This window comes from Poromitra crassiceps, assembly GCF_964638095.1.
Source record: "Poromitra crassiceps genome assembly, chromosome: 2".
Lineage (NCBI taxonomy): Eukaryota > Metazoa > Chordata > Actinopteri > Beryciformes > Melamphaidae > Poromitra > Poromitra crassiceps.
In genome coordinates, this window is record NC_139624.1 from 2,693,738 (window position 1) to 2,718,221 (window position 24,484).

The following is a 24,484-nucleotide window of genomic DNA, read 5'->3' on the forward strand; positions in this document are numbered from 1 at the left end:
ACTGCTACAGCAGCCTGGAAGCACATTGCTGGACTGGAGCCTCCCTTTTACACCCGAACCATGGCTATGGGTTCTACAGCTCCTACGGGCTATCCTATTGGAACCTGTGTAGGTACCAGATGTGTTGTCGGCCTGCCAGATGTCTTCAGGGTCCTGCTCGTACAGATGACATCATGATTGTGTACCGCCAATCATAATGCAAACAGCCGTCAGCACGACCGAGCAGCGACCAAAACAGTGACATTAGCTAGATAGCAATTTGTCCACGTTTGCAAGCAATTTAACGGTAACCTTGCTTGCTAACGTGGACAAATTGCTATTTAGCTAACTTCACTGTTTTGGCCAATGTGCACTGATGGCTGTTCAGACATACAGCCAATCATAATGCGTGACATTGTGACATCATCTGTATGCGCAGGACTCCAAACACATCTGACAGGCCGAACACATCCGGGCCTAAACCGGTTCTACTGGGTCTTGGAACCGGTTCGGCTGGTCTTGCTGGAAACAGAACCACAGCAGCACAAAGACTGATGGAACTCCAGTCCAGAATCCAGGACCTGCCGATGCACAGACAGGTTGCTATGGAGACGGACCTGTTAGACTTTAGTTCTGTGCCATGAAGAACCTGCAGACTGCAAGAACCATGATGATGATGATGATGACACTGAGCAGAAGAATCCTTTTCTACTGTTTACACCTGTTGGACTGGCCACACTGTGTGTATGTGTGTCTGTCTGTCTGTGTGTGTGTGTGTGTGTGTGTGTGTGTGTGTGTGTGTGTGTGTGTGTGTGTGTGTCTGTCTGTGTGTGTGTGTGTGTGTGTGTGTGTGTGTGTGTGTGTCTGTCTATGTGTGTGTGTGTGTGTGTGTGTGTCTGAGACACGAGGCCAGTTTAGCCCCTCCCATTTAGATACAATGTGTAAGATTTCGCCAGAATTTTAGTTTAAAACAAAAAATATATAACTAAAATTACCAATAGAATGTGAAGAAATTATAAATATCTACTGAAATTAGCATGCTAACCAGCTAGCTTTGAGCTAGCCCTAGCCTGTCCTTTCCTGTAATACCACTTGTACCTCAAGAGGCGATAGTGAGTGACTGTAGCGTCCAGTCTGCCCTCAGTCCAACATGAGAGAAGAAGCCCCCGTTAGATTGGCATAGTAAACACGATGGCTGAAGCTGCCATGGAATAAGCTACCAAATCTATCAAATAGACCCTACTTGGCTAGAATGCTTGAATAATCCACTAACTAACTAGGTTAGACCACCCAAATCGTGTTTTTATTTTACTATACGTCCTGGAAAACCTATGGCGCTAGCATTCTCCATTCATATACATGAAACGGTTAGCATTCGAGCTAAGGTTACTGTAAGCCCTTGTTCACACAGGACGCCGAACGTAGCAGAGCTGAAGCTTGAGGCAGGCACAAGCTGAACTGACGCCTCACCGTTCACACAAGAAGCCTTCTCTTTAACCTCTCAGTGCCTCCTCGGCGCACCTTGAACCCGCACACAACTCCCATTGACTTCATGCCTGGCAGCTTCAAGCTTCACTGGAAAATAAGACTGAATCCTGAACGATCGCTTGAGGAAGGCGTGAGCATGGCACGCGTGCGGGTGGTGTGAGCGGCCTCGCCTGTTAACAAGGACGCCTAAATGAAACTTGTGGGTTCAGCGTAGGTTGAGCGTTGCTTCGGCGTACGGTGTGAATGGGGACTAACAGAGTACGCAGGGTGCTCGGTTACCTTACTAACGTTACTAACGTGATTAATAGAGATTTGGGTGATGCCCACTAGCCTGCCAGTAGCTTTCAAACCATGTCAGGCTCATTTTAATTCTCAGTCTATCTAAAAGCAAAGCAAAGTGCGGTGATTTCTTTTCATATATGGAGGGTGGTAGGAGGTGAAATGCTGCATGTGGGGAAATCTTACACATTGCACCTTTAAATTCCTTGTCTTGGCTTTGCCCCGCCCCCTCTCCCTGTCAGACACTGATGCCCCGCCCCCTCTCCCTGTCAGACACTGATGCCCCGCCCCCTCTCCCTGTCAGACACTGACCAGCCAGAAGTCCATTCTGAGAGATTCTGCTGATTGGCTGGAACCAGAGCATTGAAGAGAGTTGCGTCAAGGAAAGTCCAAAATGCTTGATGGTCACTTGACTCATGTAGCTATGAGCTCCATTCTAGCTAGTTCCAAGGATAGTTCCAGGAAGTATGTGGTGGGCCGTTTGAATGCATAAAATAAAGCTGATAATGTACAATTTGATTCTTTAAACGTCAGACTCTTTCAAAGTACATCACAAACGGTCCATTCTGCTGCAACTCTCCAGCGCTGCTTAATCCAGAACCTTACTTCCGGGAATTATTGCGAGGTAAAAATAAAATAAAAAATAAAAATCCATTTGAGTGAATGGACATGACAAAACTCTTATTATGTCAATGACCTGGAGAAAACACGCCCTGCCTGTCTGTGATTGGTTCTCTCTACAAACCAACCGACCGACCAACCAAGCCCCAGGAAGCCAAGCATGCCCCGCCCCTCCCTCCCTCAGTAACAGTTGATCTTTATGCTAATCGATCGGTGTGTTTTTATTGATTGATCGTTGTCAGTTTTCTCTGTTCGTTTGTTTCCTGAACCTGAAAAGATGTAAAATAGATAAATGGTTCAATTATGTTGTTGTTCCCATCAACCTTCACCTCGTAACCATGATGACGATGCCATGACGGCGCCGTGACGATGATGATACACTGTAAAAAAAAGAAAAGAAAAAATCCTGTCAAGACAGGCAACCTGTGACAATGATGTTCCTGTGTGTGTGTGTGTGTGTGTGTGTGTGTGTGTGTGTGTGTGTGAGCGAGCGAGTGAGTGAGACTTTTCTTTTGAGTGATGTCAACATTTTCCCACTCTCACCTCAGTCTGAACTCACTATTTAAACTGGCCAATCAGAGCCCTCCCTCAGCACCAACAACCAATAGAAACCCTCCCTCAGCTGAACCAACCTATTGTAAAGCTGTGATTGGCTGTTACTGTACAGCAGCTGTGATTGGCTCTTCTAGTCCATCTTAACTATGCCACGGTCATGTTTTGAATCTGGAAGCACATGGCTAGCACACGGTTAGCATGGGGCTAGCACACATTGAGCACAGGGCTAACATATAACTAACACACGGCTAGTATACAGTTAGCACACCTAGCACACGTCTAACAGGGCTCCTGTCATGTCAACTGGAAAGACGATAAGAACAATTGGGTGATGATTTGATTTAACTGTTCTGAATCATTCTTATTTAATACAAATTTAAAATCAACTATACCAAGTTCATCAGTCACTCTGTAAAGCCAAGATTATATTTTAAGCGTCCGCTAGGGTCTGTGTGCCATACATTCTGTCATCAGAGGGTGTACGCGTAGCCTCTTTGTGCATCCGCATATTGTTAAGCTACAGGGGCATGACTGTGTGCATCCGCTGAAAAACCAAAATAGCCGCACTGAAATTTAAGAGCAGCGTTAATTTGGTTAATTTGGCTATATTCTTCATTACAGCTGCTAATTACCTGCTGTACTTTTAAACTTACACTAGTGACCATAAAACATTTAACTTGGAGCAAAAACAAAAAAAACAGGGGAGAATCAAAAGTACTTTTTTCATGCTTTTTATATGTTGTTTTTGCTCAGTCAAATGTTTGATGGTCGTTCACGGTTCAGTAGCTGACTGGTTGGCTTGGTTCCAGGCTTAAAACTCTTCATAAGGATGTTTCAAAACGTCTATGGAGAAAATGAAACGGGAAATTCTCTTATGGTACCAGATAATGCTAATGCTGTGAAAATAATGGCTAACGTTACTGTTTGATTGCCTGCAGTGTGTCCACAACTCATCACTCTAAAACAGTCTAAAACAACAAAGTCTAAAACAACCAGTCGCCCTGCTGTGACCAGCAGCAGGCAACTAGCAGCTTATATTTACCATGAATCCCATGTGACATGAACACAGCATAACGTCTGGCTAACACACAACTAGCATACGGTTAGCTCACGGCTAACACAAAGAGCATACAGCTAGCATCCATTTAGCCCGTGGCTAACACACGACAAACACAGTGGTGGTTGACAGCTCCACAGTTGCCAGGCTGTTAGCGTTTAGCACCGAGCCGAGGCAAATGTTCCGCCAATGGGAACGAGCCACAAAGAAGCTGAGGGGGCGTGACTTCAGGAGAGTGTGGTGTGTGAGATCTAAAGCCATACACACTGTGTTCACCTGTGTGTGTGTGTGTTTAACATTGCAGGGATTTGCACCCTAGTGATTCACCTCAGCAAGATGTCTACGTTCATCAGCCCGCACACAAACACACACACACACACACACTAACACATGCAAAACACACAAACTTATGCAACACAGACACACACCTTCCACATAGAAAAAAGCATATTGAGGCGTAAGACCCAGAGAGGCGTAAATGACAATGACATTAATAAAGTGAGTTATTAATCAAAAGACCCACCCAACACACTGAACTATTTGGGGCCAAAAGGGCGTAGGCTAACCCCTGATGACCTCCAAATACAGAAATAGAGACAAATATTTTTTTCAATAAATGTCATTGATTACAGCCCACCTCCAGTCAGTGTTTCTATGAGCGTTCTATGACCGCCTGCTATCAAGTCGCTCATCATCTGATCCTGTACTACGCTATTTGTGTAAGTTACACCAAAAAGATACGCCCGGAAAGTTTTGACAAAAACAGTGTTCCCTCTGTAGCTTAGCCACAAGGAATAGCTGCGCTATTGCCGAGATCTCAACAACCAAACAAATTTCAAAACTTCCCCCAGTTGGAATCAGTCTGACTCTAAATGGTTAATGAGCTAATGTTTTGGTCACTCAGTGGCGTTTTGAGCCTGACAAACGTGGTTACAGCTGCAGGAGTCTCACACGACGTCGCTGGAAGCTTGATGGCGTCGACGGTGGGTCTGACTACGTGAGACTACACAGCTGCAGGTAGTGGGCTTAGCTAACATAGCTAACAGCTAGCTAGCTAACATGCCAGCTCATCCTCAGAATGGATTTGTCATTAGGCCTACATATGACCAGTGTTGGGCAAGTTACTTTCAAAATGTAATATACTACATATTACTTTCATTTGAAAGTAATGTCACTTTACAATATTACTTTCTGTGTAGAGTAACTTGTTCCTTATTACACTACTTTTGCATTACTTTTACCAAAACAACAGCAGCAGCAGAATGACATCGCCACCACGGAACCATCCCGAAAAATTATTTAAACCGCCTTGAAGTCAGTGTAAACAATCCAAAATTCTAAATGTTATTCTTTTCCTTTGTTATTGTCATCTGTAGTGGTTATTTGCATAAAAACACACAGTTTGATTAGGAAATTATTGTATCTTTTTTAAATATGTGCTTTGATTTAATTAAATGTAACACAATTTGTAACTTGAGTTACTTGACAAAGTAACTGGTATAATATTTCTGAAATCCTATAAGTAATAAGTTATATTACTGAGTTACTGCTAAAAGTATTATATTACATGTAATATGTTACTTTTGTAATGAGTTACCCCCAACACTGCATATGACTAACTATAGTTAAGTAGTTTATAGTCATAGGCTACGTCATCTTCCCACTTTAGTAACGAACAACTTTTTTTTTTACTTGAGCATAAAATTAGATTATTTGTTAAAAAATATTTGACAGTGTGGCTAATCAACTTTAATCAATTTGCTTTTCTCTCCTGTAATGTTGGTCAAATGTCACTTGCACACCTCTGGTTCTCACCCCACGATAGATCACTGATATACACACACGCGCACACACACACACACACACGCGCGCACACACACACACACACACACACACACACACACACACACACACACACACACACACACACACACACACACACACACACACACACACACACACACACACACACACACACACACACACACACACACACAGCCCCTGGTTGTGCAGCACTGCCATTTGAAATAGTGGGTCAGATTAGTTTCCATGTAGCTTCACCAACCAACCAAACTGTATTTTTATTTAAAGGAACAGGGACGTTGTAAAGTATTTTTGTACAAATTTAATACTTTGGTAGCATGATGATGTTAAGGTGTTTGTCCCTCTTCACCCTTTGTATGGACGACTACTGAGCAACAATAAAGAAGACCTGCCCAGAGACCACCCTGTCTGTCTTTCACACACACACACACACACGCGCACACGCACACACACACACACACACAGGCACTCTCACACACTCTCTCACTCACACACACATACAGACAGCCCTGTTTTTATGTTTAAATTTAAAGTTATTGTCACTAGCTTTAAATTTAACCATCAATCTTATAAAGGCGATTCTGTCTGTATGTGTCTGTAGCCTATGTCTGCTGCTGATAACCCAACAGAGTGCCGTGCCCAATTTCAGACACGCCCAATTCAACCAATTGGGGGAGCAGTGCAAGCAGGGGGAGGATGAAGAGTGGGAGAGCATGTGTGAATGGGGGAAGGGGAGGGAGGGAGGGAGGGGAACGGACACTGCACTATTAAGGGGCAGTGGTGGTAAGGTTAGCGAAGCAAGATTGTGACCGGAAGGTTGTCGGTTCAGTCACCGGGAGCGGCAGAATAAATCTGTGTGGGGAAACTGAAAAGCCCCTCCCTCGTTACACCACTGAGGTGCCCTTGAGCAAGGCCGTTAACCCGAACCGCTCCAGCGGCCAACAGACTGTTGTACTGGTCAGCTTCCAGGTGTGAATGTGAACAGGGCGCTCCTGAAAAAGAGAGCATTGCTCTCAGTGACACTCCCCCTGTATAAATAAATAAAGGTTAAAAAAGTAAACAAAATCACATTTTAATAGTGACTTCATTACGCAGAGGTGTAACTCCAATTATAAATGAATAGGCTAAGAGGAGATGCGTTCAATGCTGCCCAAAGCAGACCGGAAAAATAAATAGCCTGTGGTATGTTGAATAAACCTTCACTGGTAGGACCAAAAAAAATCACACATCAATTTAGGCACCGAGGTCTGCTTACCCCGACATCCATCTGGAGTGACACCTCACACATTACATCTCCTATCTTTGGGATGTGATGAGCACGTTGTAGGCCTACTACAGCGTGTTTACGCCTCACTAAGATCCAAACACAATGTGAGCAGACGACCTCCAGATGTGGTCAGGCAGATCTGATCACGATTTGCACCTTGAATTAACATGTTTTTCCTTATGCAGATAACGTATCCGGATACAGATTGCATTTCAATACCAGGTGTAAACAGGGTCTATGTGATTGGAAAGCAATATAATGGAAAGTGTGAATACAGTGGAGAGGAGGAAGTGGAGCAGGCCCGCCGCACCCCATTACGCAGAGTACGCAGACTGCGTAGGGCATCATGTGACTGAGGGCACCAAAAAAAGTCAGGCCACTCACTGAACAGCAGGCCAGGCGCTGCCTACTGGTTTACTAGTGGTTTTATTACTTTATTCAGGGTTAAAGTGGGTGCATCTCATTGTAAAATTGGAGTCGGCCCAAATTGGGCTTCAAACGGCCCAAATTGGGCTTCAAACGGCCCAAATCTGGCTTCAACCGGCCCAAATCTGGCTTCAACTGGCCCAAATCTGGCTTCAAACGGCCCAAATCGGGCTTCAAACGGCCCAAATCTGGCTTCAAATGGCCAAAATTGGGCTTCAAACAGCCCAAAAAATTTGCCGCCGCCCTTCGGACGCCGGCACACACGTCAGCCCGTATTGGCCTGGCCTGCTTGGTAATGCCCGGCCTGAATTATGATCCCAGTCCGCCCCTGCTTGCATGTACAGTTTAACAATCGCTTGTTTGCTGACATGTACAGTAATTCTAACAATTGTTTGTTTGCCACATGTAATGTAATGTGAGATAGACTAGTATCGTTCATAATTAATGATTTTGCAGTCTTTCGTTTGACAGTTATTGAAAGTTTTGCGGGGGGGGGGGGGCACCACAAAACAATTACGCTTAGGGCACCCAAATGGCCAGCAGCGGCCCTGAAGTGGAGCATGGTGTATGTTATTGGCAGAAGTAGCCGATGTTTCAAGAGAGAGACGTTTTAAAGAATTCACTGAGAAACATTGGAGAGGAAAAGTGTTGGATACTCCTTTGCCAATTTTCAACCCGCTTTGTTTCAGTACAATGTGTGTAATATGGTGTTGAGGAGACGTCTGACATTGAAGAAAGAAAACCTACTCAGGATGAACCCTGTCTGGTCAGGATGAATGATGGATGAAAAATATTTATTTAGCCAGGTAGCCAGCGTTTTAGTGATTACCTTTCTGTCAAAATTCTGGAGCGATATTGGTCTATAGCTGGCCGGGTCTACTTCCTTCTCCCCCTTTTTTAAAATGAGGGAGATATTAGCTTCATACAATGTTTTGGGCAAGACTTTGTCCTTCTTAGAGCTAGATGTCATTCTGAGGAGTGGGGCGAGGATGTCTCAGAACTTCTTGTAAAATTCAGCACAGAATCCATCCGGCACGGATGAAGTTATTTCTTCTAATGTGAAATGAGCTTAGAGTCTAAGTCCTCTCTGGCTCTGGCTGAATCGCTTTGTTTGACCAAGTAAATAAAAAATAATTAATAAGCATTTTACAAAATGTCTATGGAAAAATGAATGGCTGACCAGTCACCACCAGGGATGCTGGAACTGTTTTTAAGTAGGGGGTGCTGCAAGGAAGTTTTTTTTGGACGTTTGGATGTTTTTTAGCCATATTTAGAGCAATATCTCATTTTAAATGACCATTAGGATCATGCAGTTGTAATGTCATTATTCAGTATTTTCTCCTTTTCTCATTCACTTTCATGTCACCACATGCTCTCCCTTAGAAAAGTACACTACAAATAAAATGATTATTTAGGTTACAGTATTTTACACGACAACAGACAGCAACACAGGCAGAAACACTGAACTTATTTAGTATTATATTTTATTATCTTATTATGAAACAAACGTCAAAAATAACATCTCCACCCTCTGCTTTGCCCAGTCTTCAACTAAACCCTAAATATCGCAGTCTAAAACATAATGCATTTTATTTATTTATTTTTATTGACATTGCAATTCCAATAAAAAAGAGCAGAGGGTGCAGCACCATAAGCACCCCCACTTCCCGCACCCCTGGTCACTACTTGCTCACAGCCATCGAATGACACCCAATCATGAGACTTAATCTTCTTGGAAACGATTTGTATTTTATTCTGATTGGTCTTAGATTTGTGTTATAGTTCTGTGGAGGCCGACCAAAAAATAAAATAAAATTGGGCCCCTTCATACTGAGGGCCCCTGTCCAGGTTGCCCATATAGTAGATCCGGCTCTGTCCCTCCCCAGTTGATGGCAACCCAACCCAGCCAGGTGGCACATCAGCTGAACTGTGAGGGAAGGCAGGTCCCTCGGAACAGGTTGTCTCATTTAGGAGAAGACCTGCCTATTCCCCAGCAATGCTGGGGTTCGAAAAAAAACAGTGTCCACACACCTGGAAGCCAGGGCTAGCCAACAGAAGTACACAGTAGCCAAAGTTAACCCTTGAAGACAGGAGACCGACCCAGTGCAAGATGGCAGGTGACTCCCAAGTCCACCCTGTGAGCCAGCCACCTGATCGGACCAGTCAGCAGTCACAAGCCTTGCGAAGGGTCAAGGTGTTGAGGGAGAGGGCACACAACTTCCAGTTTTCCTCTTATCTATATTCTGAAGGTTTTTCGAGAGGAGTTTGTTCATATATAATTCATACAGTAGCCTGATTTATATAACATTTTATTCCTAAAAACGTGGCAATTTTGGCCGTTGACAATATTTTCTGATTTATGGAGTAATACAAATAGATATGCATCTGTAAACTCTAACCCTGTAAAAACCTTGATAATATGTCAACAAAATGAATCAGGAATTTTGAATCTGGCTTTATGGAATGTTCAGATTTCTGTTCTGGAAAGTTATGCAAATGAGGGAATTTTTAGCTACATAATTCCTCATTTGCATACTTAAACATAAAATATCAGAAAACATGTAATACAATAAATATCTTAACACGTTCACTGCCAATGACGTGTCGATTTTTTTTTTTTTGATGGTGGGACGTTGATCTAACCCTTTTACGTCTCCTATACCAATATTGGAGGTATTGAATGTGTATAATCTATTTTACCGACCCACTGAGTGGCGACATGTCTCTCCAGAGTAGAAAGAGGCGAGCCAAAACTGGAGGGAAAAGCGCGAGGAAGCCGTTCTCATACTGTAAAATGGATGGCGAAAACGCTTTCACTTTCGCGCTGACGCACAGCGGTGGCAACGGTGGGGGGTTCCAAGAATAGACTGGATGCACACTTTGAAACACGCACCATAAATAAGCCCAGAATCGCAAGAGCTTGATCAGAGCTCTCAACCGAAACGCCAAGAAACGAGCGAAACCCATCCAGCGAGCCCCATCCAGACTGCCAGGCAGCAGCCAGGCAGCAGCAACTCGTTTGTCACAGACCCGCTGCAGAGCCAAGGAGGGCGGAGGAGAACGCCCACGGAGGGAGGAGTTGGAAGCAGAGGGGGGTTTCCTGCTGTTATGGAGGAAATTACTGTTCAAAACTATTGTTTAGATGTCTGACGTCTTACTGATGCCAAAAATGAATGGTTAAAGTGACTGTTCTATCGAATTTCACAAAAAGCCGTTTATCTCAGAATAGATTTTCAGACCCTGAAACCATGCTGTATTCAACTGCTAATGCTTACATAACTAACTCTACAAACTAACTCTTTTAGACAGAGAAAGCACACATTCTATTAGTTCTTTTGAGATATTGTGTGTTCACAAAATCCTAACAGAAACGAATCCTCGGCTCTTGAAAAATGAGCCAAAATCCTCAAAAAAAAACCTTGGCAGAAGCTAACTACAGTATTGAAAAACGGCTGGCAGTGAATGTGTTAATGTAAGTAATCAACTGGGAAGTTTCATGGTGATTTCGGTTTATTTGTTTTACCCTATAGCCTACCCCTATAGTGTTTTGCGCCCATAATAGGTGGAAATGTCAAAAAAATATTAAAAGCTGCTCCTGTGGAAAGGTTATCATACAGTAGCCTAGTCATTTACTTATATATATTGACCGTGTCTGTGTCTATGCCCGTGTTAGTACATAAGCGGTCTGTTTTGGGTGGCCCAAGGTGATTTTAACTCCTGAAAAGCTGGTCTGAAAAATGCCATAGAGCAATTTTCAAGAAAGCTTTTTGAGCTGTAGGCTATCGTTATTTATTGATATTGCAATGAATCTATTACAGAAGTTTATTTTTTATCAATAAACATGTCACAGTACCAGTGGTGTGTTGAGGTAGTCAGTTTGTGATTGAAAAAGCTGTTCAAAAAAGATCGAGTCGTTCTGGGTCGCACATCACCAGCGGCGAATAAGTAACTAACTTCTACATTGTTCCAGACTCCAGTTTATCCTCTTCCTCTCCTCACCAGGTCCAGACTCCACAGGGAATATCCTGTTCTACTCCCAGCTTCACTACACCCTTCAAGACGTTGCACATTTCTATAATCATTGTTCACATGTAAATAATTTGTTTGTTTTAGAGCCTTTGAAACTGTGGCTCCTAAACTGTGGAACGCTCTTCACTGGACTGAAGATCTGCGCTCTCTGTTGACACTTTAAACAGTCTCATCTGTTCACACTGGCCTCGTCTCTAGCCTCTTGTGTCTGTAACTCTGTTTCTTACTCTTTGATGGTCTTATTTTAAATAATTTGACTCTTGTAAGACACGGGACTCTACTCTGTGAAAGGTTCTGTATAGATCAACTGGACTCAGTTTGTTTCAGGCATTAGCCAGGCTGTCAGGAGCTTTAACCAGGGCTCAAACTCTTTAAACATCAAATTCAAGGACCCAATATGACAGTTTGAGACATGGATCAAGGTTCATTACTGTTACAACATAGACTGTTTCTAATGTTTCCATATCTATTAAAAAGAGAGGTTTGAATGTGTCATCACCTGTGCCGTTACACGTGGGCTAGGCTTGCTCGGTATTAAGGTATTACAAACAGTATACCAGGGTATTTAGAAATCCCGATGGTATGATTTTCAATATTGTCAAAACCGCTGGGCTAAGCCTAAATTATTTTCTACTTTTTTTTACCTTAATAGGCAAGCATATGCCTACGTGTTACAAGCAACACTAATGTTTAAGCCCACATGTTACAGGCTTGTCCATATAACGCTATCCATTCCATTGGTTTGTCATTCTCCATTGAGGACATTTGTGCACAACAACGTTGCAAGTTTTTTGTTGTTGATGGACATGAATTTATACAACAGGAACTTAGCCAACAGAATTATTTGGAGGCAGCAAAGAAACACTTAACACAATTGGCTGGGGTTACTTGCTGGTTACTTACTTATCGCTCTTACTAAATTATTATCCCCGTTGTTTCATTACAGTATTTTTTCCCTTTTATCGCCATATGCTTTTATCTCTTATTTTCCTATGATCTTACTATTTCTTAATGTTTCCTATTTTTAAATCTGTCCTTTTTGGGGAACTGAGGTCTCGCTGGGAAACATCCCCACATCAAAGAAAAAAAAATAGTAGTGATAAAATGATGGCAACAATGACGATAAGCGGAATAACCACAAATGAATAAATAAACAAAAAATTATATAAAACAAAAAACAAAGATACATCCTGGTCGCTGCACTAGTACCTCCTCTGGTCGGTGGGGGCGCCTGTCTGGGGGAGGGGAAGAGGGGAGGTAGCGTGATCCTCCCACACGCTACGTCCCACCGGTGAACCTCCTCACTCTCGGGTGAAAAGAAGCGGCTGGCGACTGCACATGCATTGGAGGAAGCATGTGCAGGTCCACAGACGGTCCTCCCCAGATCCGGCAGAGGGGGTGGAGCAGTGACGGGGACAGCATGTGTGCATGTGTATATGTGTAGGTGCATGCATGTGTACATGTAGAACTATATTAAACACAGATATTGAAAAATAAAATATTTTTACCATGACGACTTTGAACATAGGACCTTGGTTCTCCTTTGTGCTGTTTTCTCCCTCCGCTTGTGCTTCGGGGCGTGACCCCCCCCCCCCCCCCCCCCCCCTTCCTGTGGTCGGGTTCGGGATTGGGGAGGCAGTAGACTCACCTCTCAGTCTTAATCCGTTTCACTACTCTAAGACTGAGAATATTACTATTTAAATCTTTTCATAACGTTAGGTGGCGCTGTTGGAAGCCTTGCATCGGAGAACCAATCATGAGTGTTGTGGGCGGGCCTGCTTTCTGGGAGCAGTGACGCTCATGCAGAACCGGTGCTGTCGCGTTTTGCGGAGAAACATATTAATCACTTAGAAACAACATAACCTGTTAATAGGACGTGTTTCATCCGGCCCCGGCGGCTAGAGGTCTTTCCCCCAGCGATAAGCCCGACTCCCGAGGCTAACGTTACAGAGCCTGCTGATGACTCACAGTAGCAAGCGGACCACTTCCGGGTAGGAAAAATTATTGTAAAATAAACAACAGGTATAAACTCTCTTTGCAGCACATCAGTGTCTTGCTCTATATTGGAACTATGAAACATTGCATTGCCGCTACCAAATAATAACTGCTGCATTGAGGGGGGGAAACAGTCTATAATTAGTGTTAATTTTGTTGTCTATTTCTATTTTATTTTATTTTTAGTCATAGTCTTAGTCCTGTGTCAAATGTCCTTGTTACTTTTTATCATATTTAGTCCAACTCATCCTCTTTTTGTTTAGTCAAGTTTTAGTCGACTAAAAGTTTGAGTATTTTAGTCTCGTCTTAGTCAATGAAACTAAAAGTTTGAGTATTTTAGTCTCGTCTTAGTCAATGAAACTAAACGTCTGAACATTTTAGTCTCGTCTTAGTCAATGAAACTAAAAGTCTGAACATTTTAGTCTCGTCTTAGTCAATGAAACTAAAAGTCTGAACATTTTAGTCTCGTCTTAGTCAATGAAACTAAAAGTCGGAACATTTTAGTCTCGTCTTAGTCAATGAAACTAAAAGTCTGAACATTTTAGTCTCGTCTTAGTCAATGAAACTAAAAGTCTGAACATTTTAGTCTCGTCTTAGTCAATGAAACTAAAAGTCTGAACATTTTAGTCTCGTCTTAGTCAATGAAACTAAAAGTCTGAACATTTTAGTCTCGTCTTAGTCAATGAAACTAAAAGTCTGAACATTTTAGTCTCGTCTTAGTCAATGAAACTAAAAGTTTGAGTATTTTAGTCTCGTCTTAGTCAATGAAACTAAAAGTCTGAACATTTTAGTCTCGTCTTAGTCAATGAAACTAAAAGTCTGAACATTTTAGTCTCGTCTTAGTCAATGAAACTAAAAGTCTGAACATTTTAGTCTCGTCTTAGTCAATGAAACTAAAAGTCGGAACATTTTAGTCTTGTCTTAGTCTTGGGGAAAAGGGTCGTCGACTAACATTTTTCGTCATAGTTTTCGTCGACAAAATTAACACTACTGAACAGTTACAAATCAAAGTTTTACCACATGGGTCAAGAGATGTGATCAAAACAGCGCTCAGTGGACTTACCGTACTTAATTTCATTTATCTCCCTGTCTCCTGCAATGCACAGCGCACAGCAGGGGCGCGTGAATGTGCGCTGCTGCTGCGCTGGTTCTTGCCTCAGAAGCAGCAGAGGGATGGAGATAGAGAGAGAGAGGGAGGGTGTGTGTGTGTGAGAGAAGCCATTTTCCCACATGCGCTTTGTACCGCTAAATGACCGGAACGTGGTCTAATGCCTGCATGTGGGAAAGTCGTCGTGCCGGTATAAGCGCGACCCCGTCATCGCCGACATTTCACCAGTTTGGAGCCAGTCAGAAGAGCGGTATGCGCGATAACAGGCGCAAGTGTAGAACGGGTCCAGTCATTTGCCGGCATGGGCGAGGTGTACACACGTTGCTTAATGTTCCAGCGGGCATAATCTAATCATTCGCGCACATTAAAGCAAACTGGCGAAATGATCTTGTGATCTCTCCTCTCTGCTGCCTGCTCGCTCTCTGGCCACAGTCGTTCAGTCCTCCTCCTTCAGTCACAGCCCGACAGGGACACAGACGAAGCAAATGCACGAAGCGAAATGTGGAAGTATTTTGCTTGTTGCCGACAGCGAAGGCAAGCCCGGACACATCAAACGAAGCCAGTCTGTAAAAAGTGCTTCAACGCGACGCAGGTGAACGGAATCGGGTAAACAAGCAAACTTATTTCACCATCAAGAGTTTTGCCGACACGTCACTCCCCACCCGCTCTGCAGTGCCGCCCCGCCCCCAACATACAGGCAATTTGGCTGCTAGATTCCCACATGCGAGAGCCGAAGTGTGAAGGGAAATGTCCGATATTGACTTACAGGTAATTTTCCGGTACGCATGTGGGAAAACGGCTAGAGAGAGATAGATGGAGAGGGAGAGAGACAGAGACGGAAAGAGAGAGAGAGACAGATGCACTCTGTTGTGGTGGAGCAGATCTCGGAGCTGGAGTCCGTGCATACTACAATCCATGCAGGCCAGGCGCGAGGCCCTTCACACACCCCTTGCGATGGTTCTGATTACAGTAGATGTTAGATATGAGTCTATTACAGTAGATGCTGGATATAAGTATAGTATGTCAGTATATGTTTGAAAAACCTTTTTTTAACCCTAACCAATCCACCACCACTTCCCACACCGCGCCAACATACAATAAACAAAATACAGCAACAAAATACAATTAAACGAGGACAGGACACTATTAAAACATTATAGGACCGGCAAAATATATATACATAATAGTATGCAATGTATGCACACATACACGTACGTACACATACATACATACAGTACATACACACATTAAACATAACAAAACATATTGATCATCATTATCATTCCGTTAAGGTTGGCCTTAATCTGTTCCATTAATTATCATAATCTTTCATTGTTGCCTGTATTTGCAATAATTCCTTCTAACATAAAGTAATGCTCTAAAAAGGGGGGGAGGAATGACGAAATGTACATTTTTCTTTTCCCCTTTCCCATGTTTTAAAATCCTGATATTCATATTCCCAGGTGACGCCGCGGTCCAACACCTTGCCCTCTGACCCCCAGCGCCGAGCCTTTGCCATGAGGAAGATGAGGCAGGAAGTAAATGACATCCTGACGCAGAACCCTGTGGAACTCCACAAGGTGACCTTTGACAGGCCTGGAATTCAGTCATGTTTAGGGCGAGGCCACTTTGCCCTTTGATAAATATATCGCGGCCAAAATGTAGGGCACCAAGGCAGAAAACCAATGGTTATTCAAATAATTTTTCCTCAACTGAAGTGCTGCAGTGTGATACAGCTCATATGTAAGATGGCTCAGACTGAAAAGTTAGTTACACGTCCAGAAACACAGAAAAGTGTGTGTAAGTGTAACCCAGGTTATTTTCTGTAGCTAAAAATTACAGATGTTCCCTAAACGCCTCTCATGCAGACTATCTGTAGACGCTACAATTTACTGATGTTCCCTAAATGCCTCATATGCAGCTACAGCTACGGATAACTAATTACCTGCTGTACATTTAAACTACACTCATTCTGCTCATAGCTTTCTCCTTTTAGCCACTTTCTTGCTAATCCCACAGTTGTTTACCCACTTGTCAGATCTGCTAGTTATGTATCTTAGGAGTTAACAATAGCTTAGCAATTAGCGATGGCTTCTTTCTGTCCTTCTCAGTTTAATTATCTTGTAATAATAGTAATCTTATATGTTAATGTTTACGTTAACCGTTTGGTGAGTAAGAGAAATCTTGCGCTACTGTTGATACCCAGTGTGTGTGTGTGTGTGTGTGTGTGTGTGTGTGCGGGCATGCATGTGTGCACGTGCGCGCGCGCGTGTGTGTGTGTGTGCGTGTGTAGCTGACTCTGGAGAAGCCGTCAGACCTGGAGGACTTTGGGTTCAGTGTATCTGACGGGCTTTTGGACCGTGGTGTCTTCGTCAACAACATCCGCCCGGGGGGTGCGGCCCAGAGGGCAGGGCTACGAGCCTACGACCGCATACTGCAGGTACACACGCCGCGCAGTGCACACACATCATCATGTGACACGATGCTGCCATTCTAATGGTTGTGGATTTCTGACAGGATTGTTGCACAAAACATCTGAGAGAAGAGAAGAGATCCAAGAGCAGAAGTTTCAAGAGCGCACAGAAGCAGTTTGAAGGGGGAGGAGAGGACATTTGCATGCAGGCACCGAGTTTGAGTGCAAACAGGGGCTATTTGAGTGCGAGTGCAGGAAATCCATCCAAGCAGAAAGGTTTTGAGTGTGAGCGTACAGTTTGAGGACAAGCAGAGCAGATTTAAGCACACGTCGTTAAATTGCTTTAACGACCTCTTGCATTTAGATGCAAATACATCCATATACTTTCAGCTTCCGATTCTGCCAATCTCGCAGGTGCTATTTTTATTGATCTTAAGAAGAAGAAGCTTTTGATCTAGTTCACCACTACCTACACCTTGACAAGCTTCATGCAATTGCTCTGTCTCGAAATGCATTATTCTGGCTTAATTCATATTTACATAACTAGTGCAGTGCCCGTTCCCCCCATGCACCACCCCATGTGCGCTCCCCCCACTGTACTCCGTCGGGTCCCCTACTAAGCGCACTCCCCAAGTTTGAAGTCGATATGACAAACGGTTCTCGAAACTTGTGCTTTTTGAGGCTACCCTTATTTGTATCTCATTCAATCAGTTGTAGACACTGTCTAACTCAGACCTGGGCCAGATGCAGCCCTCATGATGGTTCTGCATGGCCCGGGAGGTCTAAGACAAACCACACCAATTTACTTGTGAAGCTAGAAAAATCTAGCCTGATATTCAGACTTCATCGTCAACTCATAAACTCATTTCCTCTTCTTCAAGAAGAGCCAAATCCACAACTGTGGAGTGGGCGTGGCTTCGAAGGTCTGGAGCCAGGCTAAGAAAGATCCAATGAGATGACATAAATTCATTGGCTGTTCGGAGTGATTTTTAATATACTAAATTCTGAAGAATAAGTAAATGCCCAGTATGTTTTCTATAATTTAATCTAGTGATCAAATTAGAGCTTACTGCCGTAACCTCTAATTTAATTGACCCAAAAAAAAAAAAAAAAGCCGCTGACAACAATCTGGGTTTTTCATGTGGCCCCCCAGGAAAAATAATTGCTCACGCCTGGTTTAACTTGTATCTGCGGGCATGTTGCTGCAAAATACCACTTCTGTGCGTTGTTATCAACTGTTATTGCTAACAATGGCTAGCCTGGCTAGAGCTAACGCTGGCTCGTATTCCGACTTATATATTATCTGTTTATTGGGCTTCAAAACAATTGACAGTATGACCATATCAAATCAGTGTCATCCAGAGATGGGTTAGGGTTAGGGTTAGGTTTATAACATCCAGAGATGGGTTAGGGTTAGGTTTATAACATCCAGAGATGGGGACTTGGACTGAGACTTGGACTTGAGTCATACTTAACTCGTGCACACACAGTGATTTGAGACTTGTCCTCAAAGACTTGAGACTTGACTTGAGATTTGGGACCTCTGAAAAATCTTAATTTATTTATTTTTTTAATTTGGCGCATTAACATTAAGGGAATGTCTAATAATAATGTCAACTAATCAATGTTGATACTATATTTTAATAGATATGGGAGTGAGGATAATACAGTAGCCTATATGCTTTGAATTCCTTAGTTTTAGCTATGCAAAGCGGATGAGAGATGTGTTTAAATTACAACGTTACTGTGACTGACAGCTGCAATGCTATCAACAATGTGACCACGCAACCGTAATGACGCTGATATAAAGACACGTGGAAAAAAAAATTCAGGCTATTTTATTACAATCGCAAATATTGGTAACGTTACGCTTTTGGAACATTATCTGGTTCCCAGTTCTGCCTAACGTTACTTAGCTAGCTCTTCCTAGCTAACATTAGCTGCCTGATATAGTCAATACACTGCTGATATGTAACGTTGCATACCCAAATGCTATAGCCTCAACGCGAGACTAATCATTCGTTCTTCCTTCTTTGTCTCGGATTAGCAAGCCCTTATCACACTGCAGATCGGCTAAAGTGGCTGCATGCAACATACATTATCATTATCATTACATTATCAATCACAATAAAACTACCCACCTCCAACACAATGTTGTTATCCAAGATGTGGGTGCCATGCTATTTCCAAATATTGTGTAGTTTCCAATATTCTATTCTTCCTCTTCTCTGGTCCAGGGTTGATCCGTTTCGGGTTCACTCAACATCAACTTCTTTATATTAACCAACATCTTATCATTTTTATCCAACTGTGCCTCTGACCAGACAACGGAGAATGAGTTTGTCTGCATGCAATACATGATTCAGATGTAACGTCACATTGATTTAGCACATTATATCCAACAACAACACAATCTTTGGAGGCAATTTCTGTTTATTATGATGCAATTATGAAGCAATCAAATAGGCTAATATTCTCTGGTCATGAAAATCTACCATTGCACTGACACAGGTAAATTGATCAAATTCACCAGCATAGTAAATCATTGTATTGTATCTCACTCTCAAATCTATTTACAAAGGTTCCCAGGTTAACGACTAAACAACTCATCAGCAATATGTTCTTAACGTTATACATCTCAGGAGAGCATAAGAGTAACAATGCAGATTAACCATTACAACACTTTAAACGTAATTTTCACAAAGCCTTTCATGACAGTATTGTTGGGTCTGTTCTTGGGTCTGGAAGCTTCCATGGTGCTGGCCGCTCGGCCGGTGTCATCAGTCCACTCCCTTGAGGAAACCAACAGCGGTACCGTGTGGTATAATCACTGTTAACGTTACACATGTATAGTTAACAAATTTACCACGAGAGGGAGGGGGTTGTGGCCACATTTACCACTGGTACAGGGTTGTGGCACGAGGCGAAGCCGAGTGCTACTGTATAAACCCTGTACCAGTGGTAAATGTGGCCACAAACCCCGACCTCGAGTGGTAAATTTGTTTTCTACAACAGCTACCAAATAATATAAAAAATACACAATTGTAACATCCAATTCATTTATTTACAATCATTACTGGTTTCAGAATACATTTATCCTTCCGCCACAGAATATAGTTCCATACACAAGATCAATGATTGCACTAAACATTTAGTTGCCTTTGAGCCAAAAAACAACTAACCTATTCCTTAACGGGATTCACAGTTATTGATACATTGCCTGTAAAAGTACAGTTATTTAAACAGTTATCTAAAGCAGCCCGTTTTGGTGGTGGTGTGTTGATATCTGGTGACGGCAGAGGGCGTTTGTTTGTTTGACAGTCCCAGGTTCGGGGTCCGGGCGCTAGTCCGACCTCCCGCTAGTCCGACCTCCCGCTAGTCCGAACTCGTGACAACTCAAGCTCAGCCAGTTCTCTCTCCCCAATTTCACCATGTCGTTCTTTGTTCACTTCACCTTCATCTTCATCTAACCACTGCTCAAAACTCAATCCACCCTGTAAATCAAACGTTACTACGAAATCGGACATTTCCTTGTTAGAGATCGGCCATTTCCTTGTTAGAGATTTGCAGACTGACAGGCTAACAGTGGGCGGAGTCAGCACAGGGAGCGGAGTCAGCATCAGGGAGCGGAGTGATACTGCGGTTGGAGCCGAACTGTAGATTTTTGGCCTATTTACCACTGTTGCTAGCCAATCAGAATCCAGTATTCACTCATGCTGTTGTAGAATTGCTGTTATCTAACGGTGTCATAGCCTTAGCAAACTCGCTAATGATACGCTAACGTTATTAGCCTCAGGGCTAACGTTATCGCTACTGTTCTTTATGGCTAATGTCCGGACCACAACACATGTCATCGTATTACACCACAACGGTATTGGTGAGTTTCCAAACATTACATTGTGGAACCGTTATGCTACCGTTCTTTATGGCTAATGTAACATTATGTGTTCGGTCCGGTCCGAACCACAACACATCAACTTATTACACCACAAAGTTATTGGTGAGTTTCAAAACATTCATTGTGAACTGTTTGCCTCGCGTTAAAGAAAACAATTGCAATTCATTACCTCATTTAGTCCACGCTTTCATCCAAAGCCATTCTGTCAACAGAGAAATGCAACAAAATCTATAGCCGCTTTCACACCGGCTTTGAAAGCCGGAAAATGCACGGAAAATGAGATCCGCGCCAACGATGTGAAAGTTGTGAAGGCGGGTTGGTGGGTAATTGTTGTACGCCTTTCGTTCCGCCAGTGGACCTAGTCACAGCGCCGGGTTACCCTGCAACCCACCTCCACCTGAAAGCGGAGGAGCGGCAAGCCGGAACGGTGCGAATGGTCAGCTCATTCATTTAAAAAAATACAGGGGAAATCACCTCATGCAGCAAGAAAGGCATAAGTGAAAGTAAAAAAAGGCGGCCAGGAGGAATGCTCCGTGCCTAGTAAGTAGGTTAGGCTTTATGCTCAAATGATGTTGACATTAGTAGGTAAAATTAACGGATATAATAATAAGCTTCAGAGGACTATAGCTGTCTGTGGCGAGTTGGTCTGAGGATATTCCCTCTGGAAACCAGCTCCAGAACTGCAATCTATCTAGCTAGCCAGTTGTGCATTCGCTTACAAAAACTACTAACATTATAGTAGTCATGTGCATTTATAGCTTATAGTATACTATTCCCCTGACGAACGTTATGCAGACTGAAGCTGCTGGATATGCGGGCGTCGTCTTTCAGAACGGACGCTAATTAGGCTACTTCATGGGAATGATTTGCTTTACAAAAAACTGGAACCAAAATATAAGAATTAGCCTTGTACCTAATAGGCTACATGATGGTGCATCTGTGATCCATAAAGTCGATCAGATGAATATTGAAAGCCTTGTTACCATGCTGCATGTGGACAACACTTTCCTGTTTTATCACTTTGATCCTTAACAACCGCAACTGCACCTCGTTGGCTGGTGTAAATCGGCGATGTTTGGTTGTTGAATGAATTCGTTCATCATACAGTAGCCTAGGCTATACTAACCTATGAAAATATTAATTTGGGCTAGGAGGAGCTGGGTGGAAATGCCTCCGCTCACCTTTCAATCCTGGAGCGGTGGCTGTCACCTGAAAGCACACCCCAAGACGGGAATGTGGCGGTGCTGCTTGGCTGTGTGTGAAAGCAATTTCTGTGGCAAGGCTGCCGGCTTTGCGGGCCTTCTGAACTGCAATTTTGCACGATCTGTGTGTGAAAGCGGCTTATGACAGCTATGACCTACAGCCCTGCTGTATATCAGATTCACATATTACATTTTCACAACTAGGCAAACTGAGTGGAAAAACATTGTTATAGCCCTGCTGGATATCACAACCTTTTCACAGCAACGTTTACACAGATACTGTATGACATCAGTCTGACAAATACAGTTACAGCCCTGCTGTACATTCTATTACACAGCTCAGATTGGGCTGCAATTTTGCGTGGTGGGGGGTTCTGATCCGCGGAAGCTCATGAGCACGTCATCAAGTCCTGGAACCACCTCTAAGGTCCTGGAAAATCCTGGAAGCCACCTTACGCCCACACCCCAGGTTGGATTGAGCAGAACATTTGCATGACTGTGGTTTATGACCCAGGGGCGGTCATAGGCAGGTTGTATAATCCTGGAAACCATCTGGACACCACCATAATTTCCGGTTAAGCAAAACTGCGCAGTTGGATTGCTTTGTGCCTATTTAGCCCGGGCAACACCGCGTACATTGCTAGTATATACAGTATATATAGGCAAGTAACTCCTCATGGCCTCTCTGTAGCCATCTAGTTGTGATTGTCGTAGTTGCTGTGTGTTCTCGAATTGTTTGTTGAATGTTGTTTTGTCACTCATTGTTACTTATTTGATTCCATTTTGTTTGTTTGATAACTTTGTACTGCATGTTAGGACCCCCTCGAAAACGAGATCGTTCATCTCAAGGGTTTTTTCCTAATAAATAAACTTATATCATCATATACAGTCAATGATCTGGACAGCAATCTCTCTCCAGATTAACCATATAGAGTCTGTCTGTCTCACCCCAGATTAACCATGTGCGGACCAGGGACTTCGACTGTTGCCTGGTCGTTCCTCTCATCGCAGAGTCGCCCAACCATCTGGAGCTCGTCGTCAGTCGAAACCCCGCATCCTCGACCCTGACAGCTAATCACACTGACGGCCCCGCCTCCAGCCACTCCCCTCCAACCCTCAGTGAGCCGGGCCTGTTGGACATCCCCATTGGCCAGGGAGAGGAGGGTCCGCTCAGCTGGAGCCAACCGGGAGATGGCTTGGGGACAGGGCTAGGCCTGGGGCAGGTGAATAATAATTCCTTATAGCAGAAGAACTGGATTGAACCGGTTCTAAACAGACTGGACTGGAAAGGTCAGTAAGTAATGGTAACAGACAAGCAGAAGAATACAGTAAAGCTGGACTGAACTGGTTTAAAACCAGTGTGGAGCGGACCCCCCATGGTGCTACACACCCTCTGGATGAACTTTGACCTTTGAACTGCTACAGCAGCCTGGAAGCACATTGCTGGACTGGAGCCTCCCTTTTACACCCGAACCATGGCTATGGGTTCTACAGCTCCTACGGGCTATCCTATTGGAACCTGTGTAGGTACCAGATGTGTTGTCGGCCTGCCAGATGTCTTCAGGGTCCTGCTCGTACAGATGACATCATGATTGTGTACCGCCAATCATAATGCAAACAGCCGTCAGCACGACCGAGCAGCGACCAAAACAGTGACATTAGCTAGATAGCAATTTGTCCACGTTTGCAAGCAATTTAACGGTAACCTTGCTTGCTAACGTGGACAAATTGCTATTTAGCTAACTTCACTGTTTTGGCCAATGTGCACTGATGGCTGTTCAGACATACAGCCAATCATAATGCGTGACATTGTGACATCATCTGTATGCGCAGGACTCCAAACACATCTGACAGGCCGAACACATCCGGGCCTAAACCGGTTCTACTGGGTCTTGGAACCGGTTCGGCTGGTCTTGCTGGAAACAGAACCACAGCAGCACAAAGACTGATGGAACTCCAGTCCAGAATCCAGGACCTGCCGATGCACAGACAGGTTGCTATGGAGACGGACCTGTTAGACTTTAGTTCTGTGCCATGAAGAACCTGCAGACTGCAAGAACCATGATGATGATGATGATGACACTGAGCAGAAGAATCCTTTTCTACTGTTTACACCTGTTGGACTGGCCACACTGTGTGTATGTGTGTCTGTCTGTCTGTGTGTGTGTGTGTGTGTGTGTGTGTGTGTGTGTGTGTGTGTGTGTGTGTGTGTGTCTGTCTGTGTGTGTGTGTGTGTGTGTGTGTGTGTCTGTCTATGTGTGTGTGTGTGTGTGTGTCTGAGACACGAGGCCAGTTTAGCCCCTCCCATTTAGATACAATGTGTAAGATTTCGCCAGAATTTTA

General features: G+C 43.6%; 1 protein-coding gene across 1 annotated transcript; it reads left to right on the top strand.

Moving 5' to 3' along the window:
- Positions 1–60: 60 nt before the first annotated feature.
- Positions 61–23,725, top strand: LOC310791664 (glutamate receptor-interacting protein 1-like; the record flags this gene model as incomplete). The annotated part of the gene is made up of 5 exons (XM_083653315.1): positions 61–159; positions 16,092–16,208; positions 16,922–17,068; positions 23,095–23,364; positions 23,669–23,725. The coding sequence occupies 5 exons, from the start codon at positions 61–63 to the stop codon at positions 23,723–23,725; spliced, it is 690 nt and encodes a 229-aa protein (XP_083509441.1).
- Between the last annotated feature and the right edge of the window lie 759 nt (positions 23,726–24,484).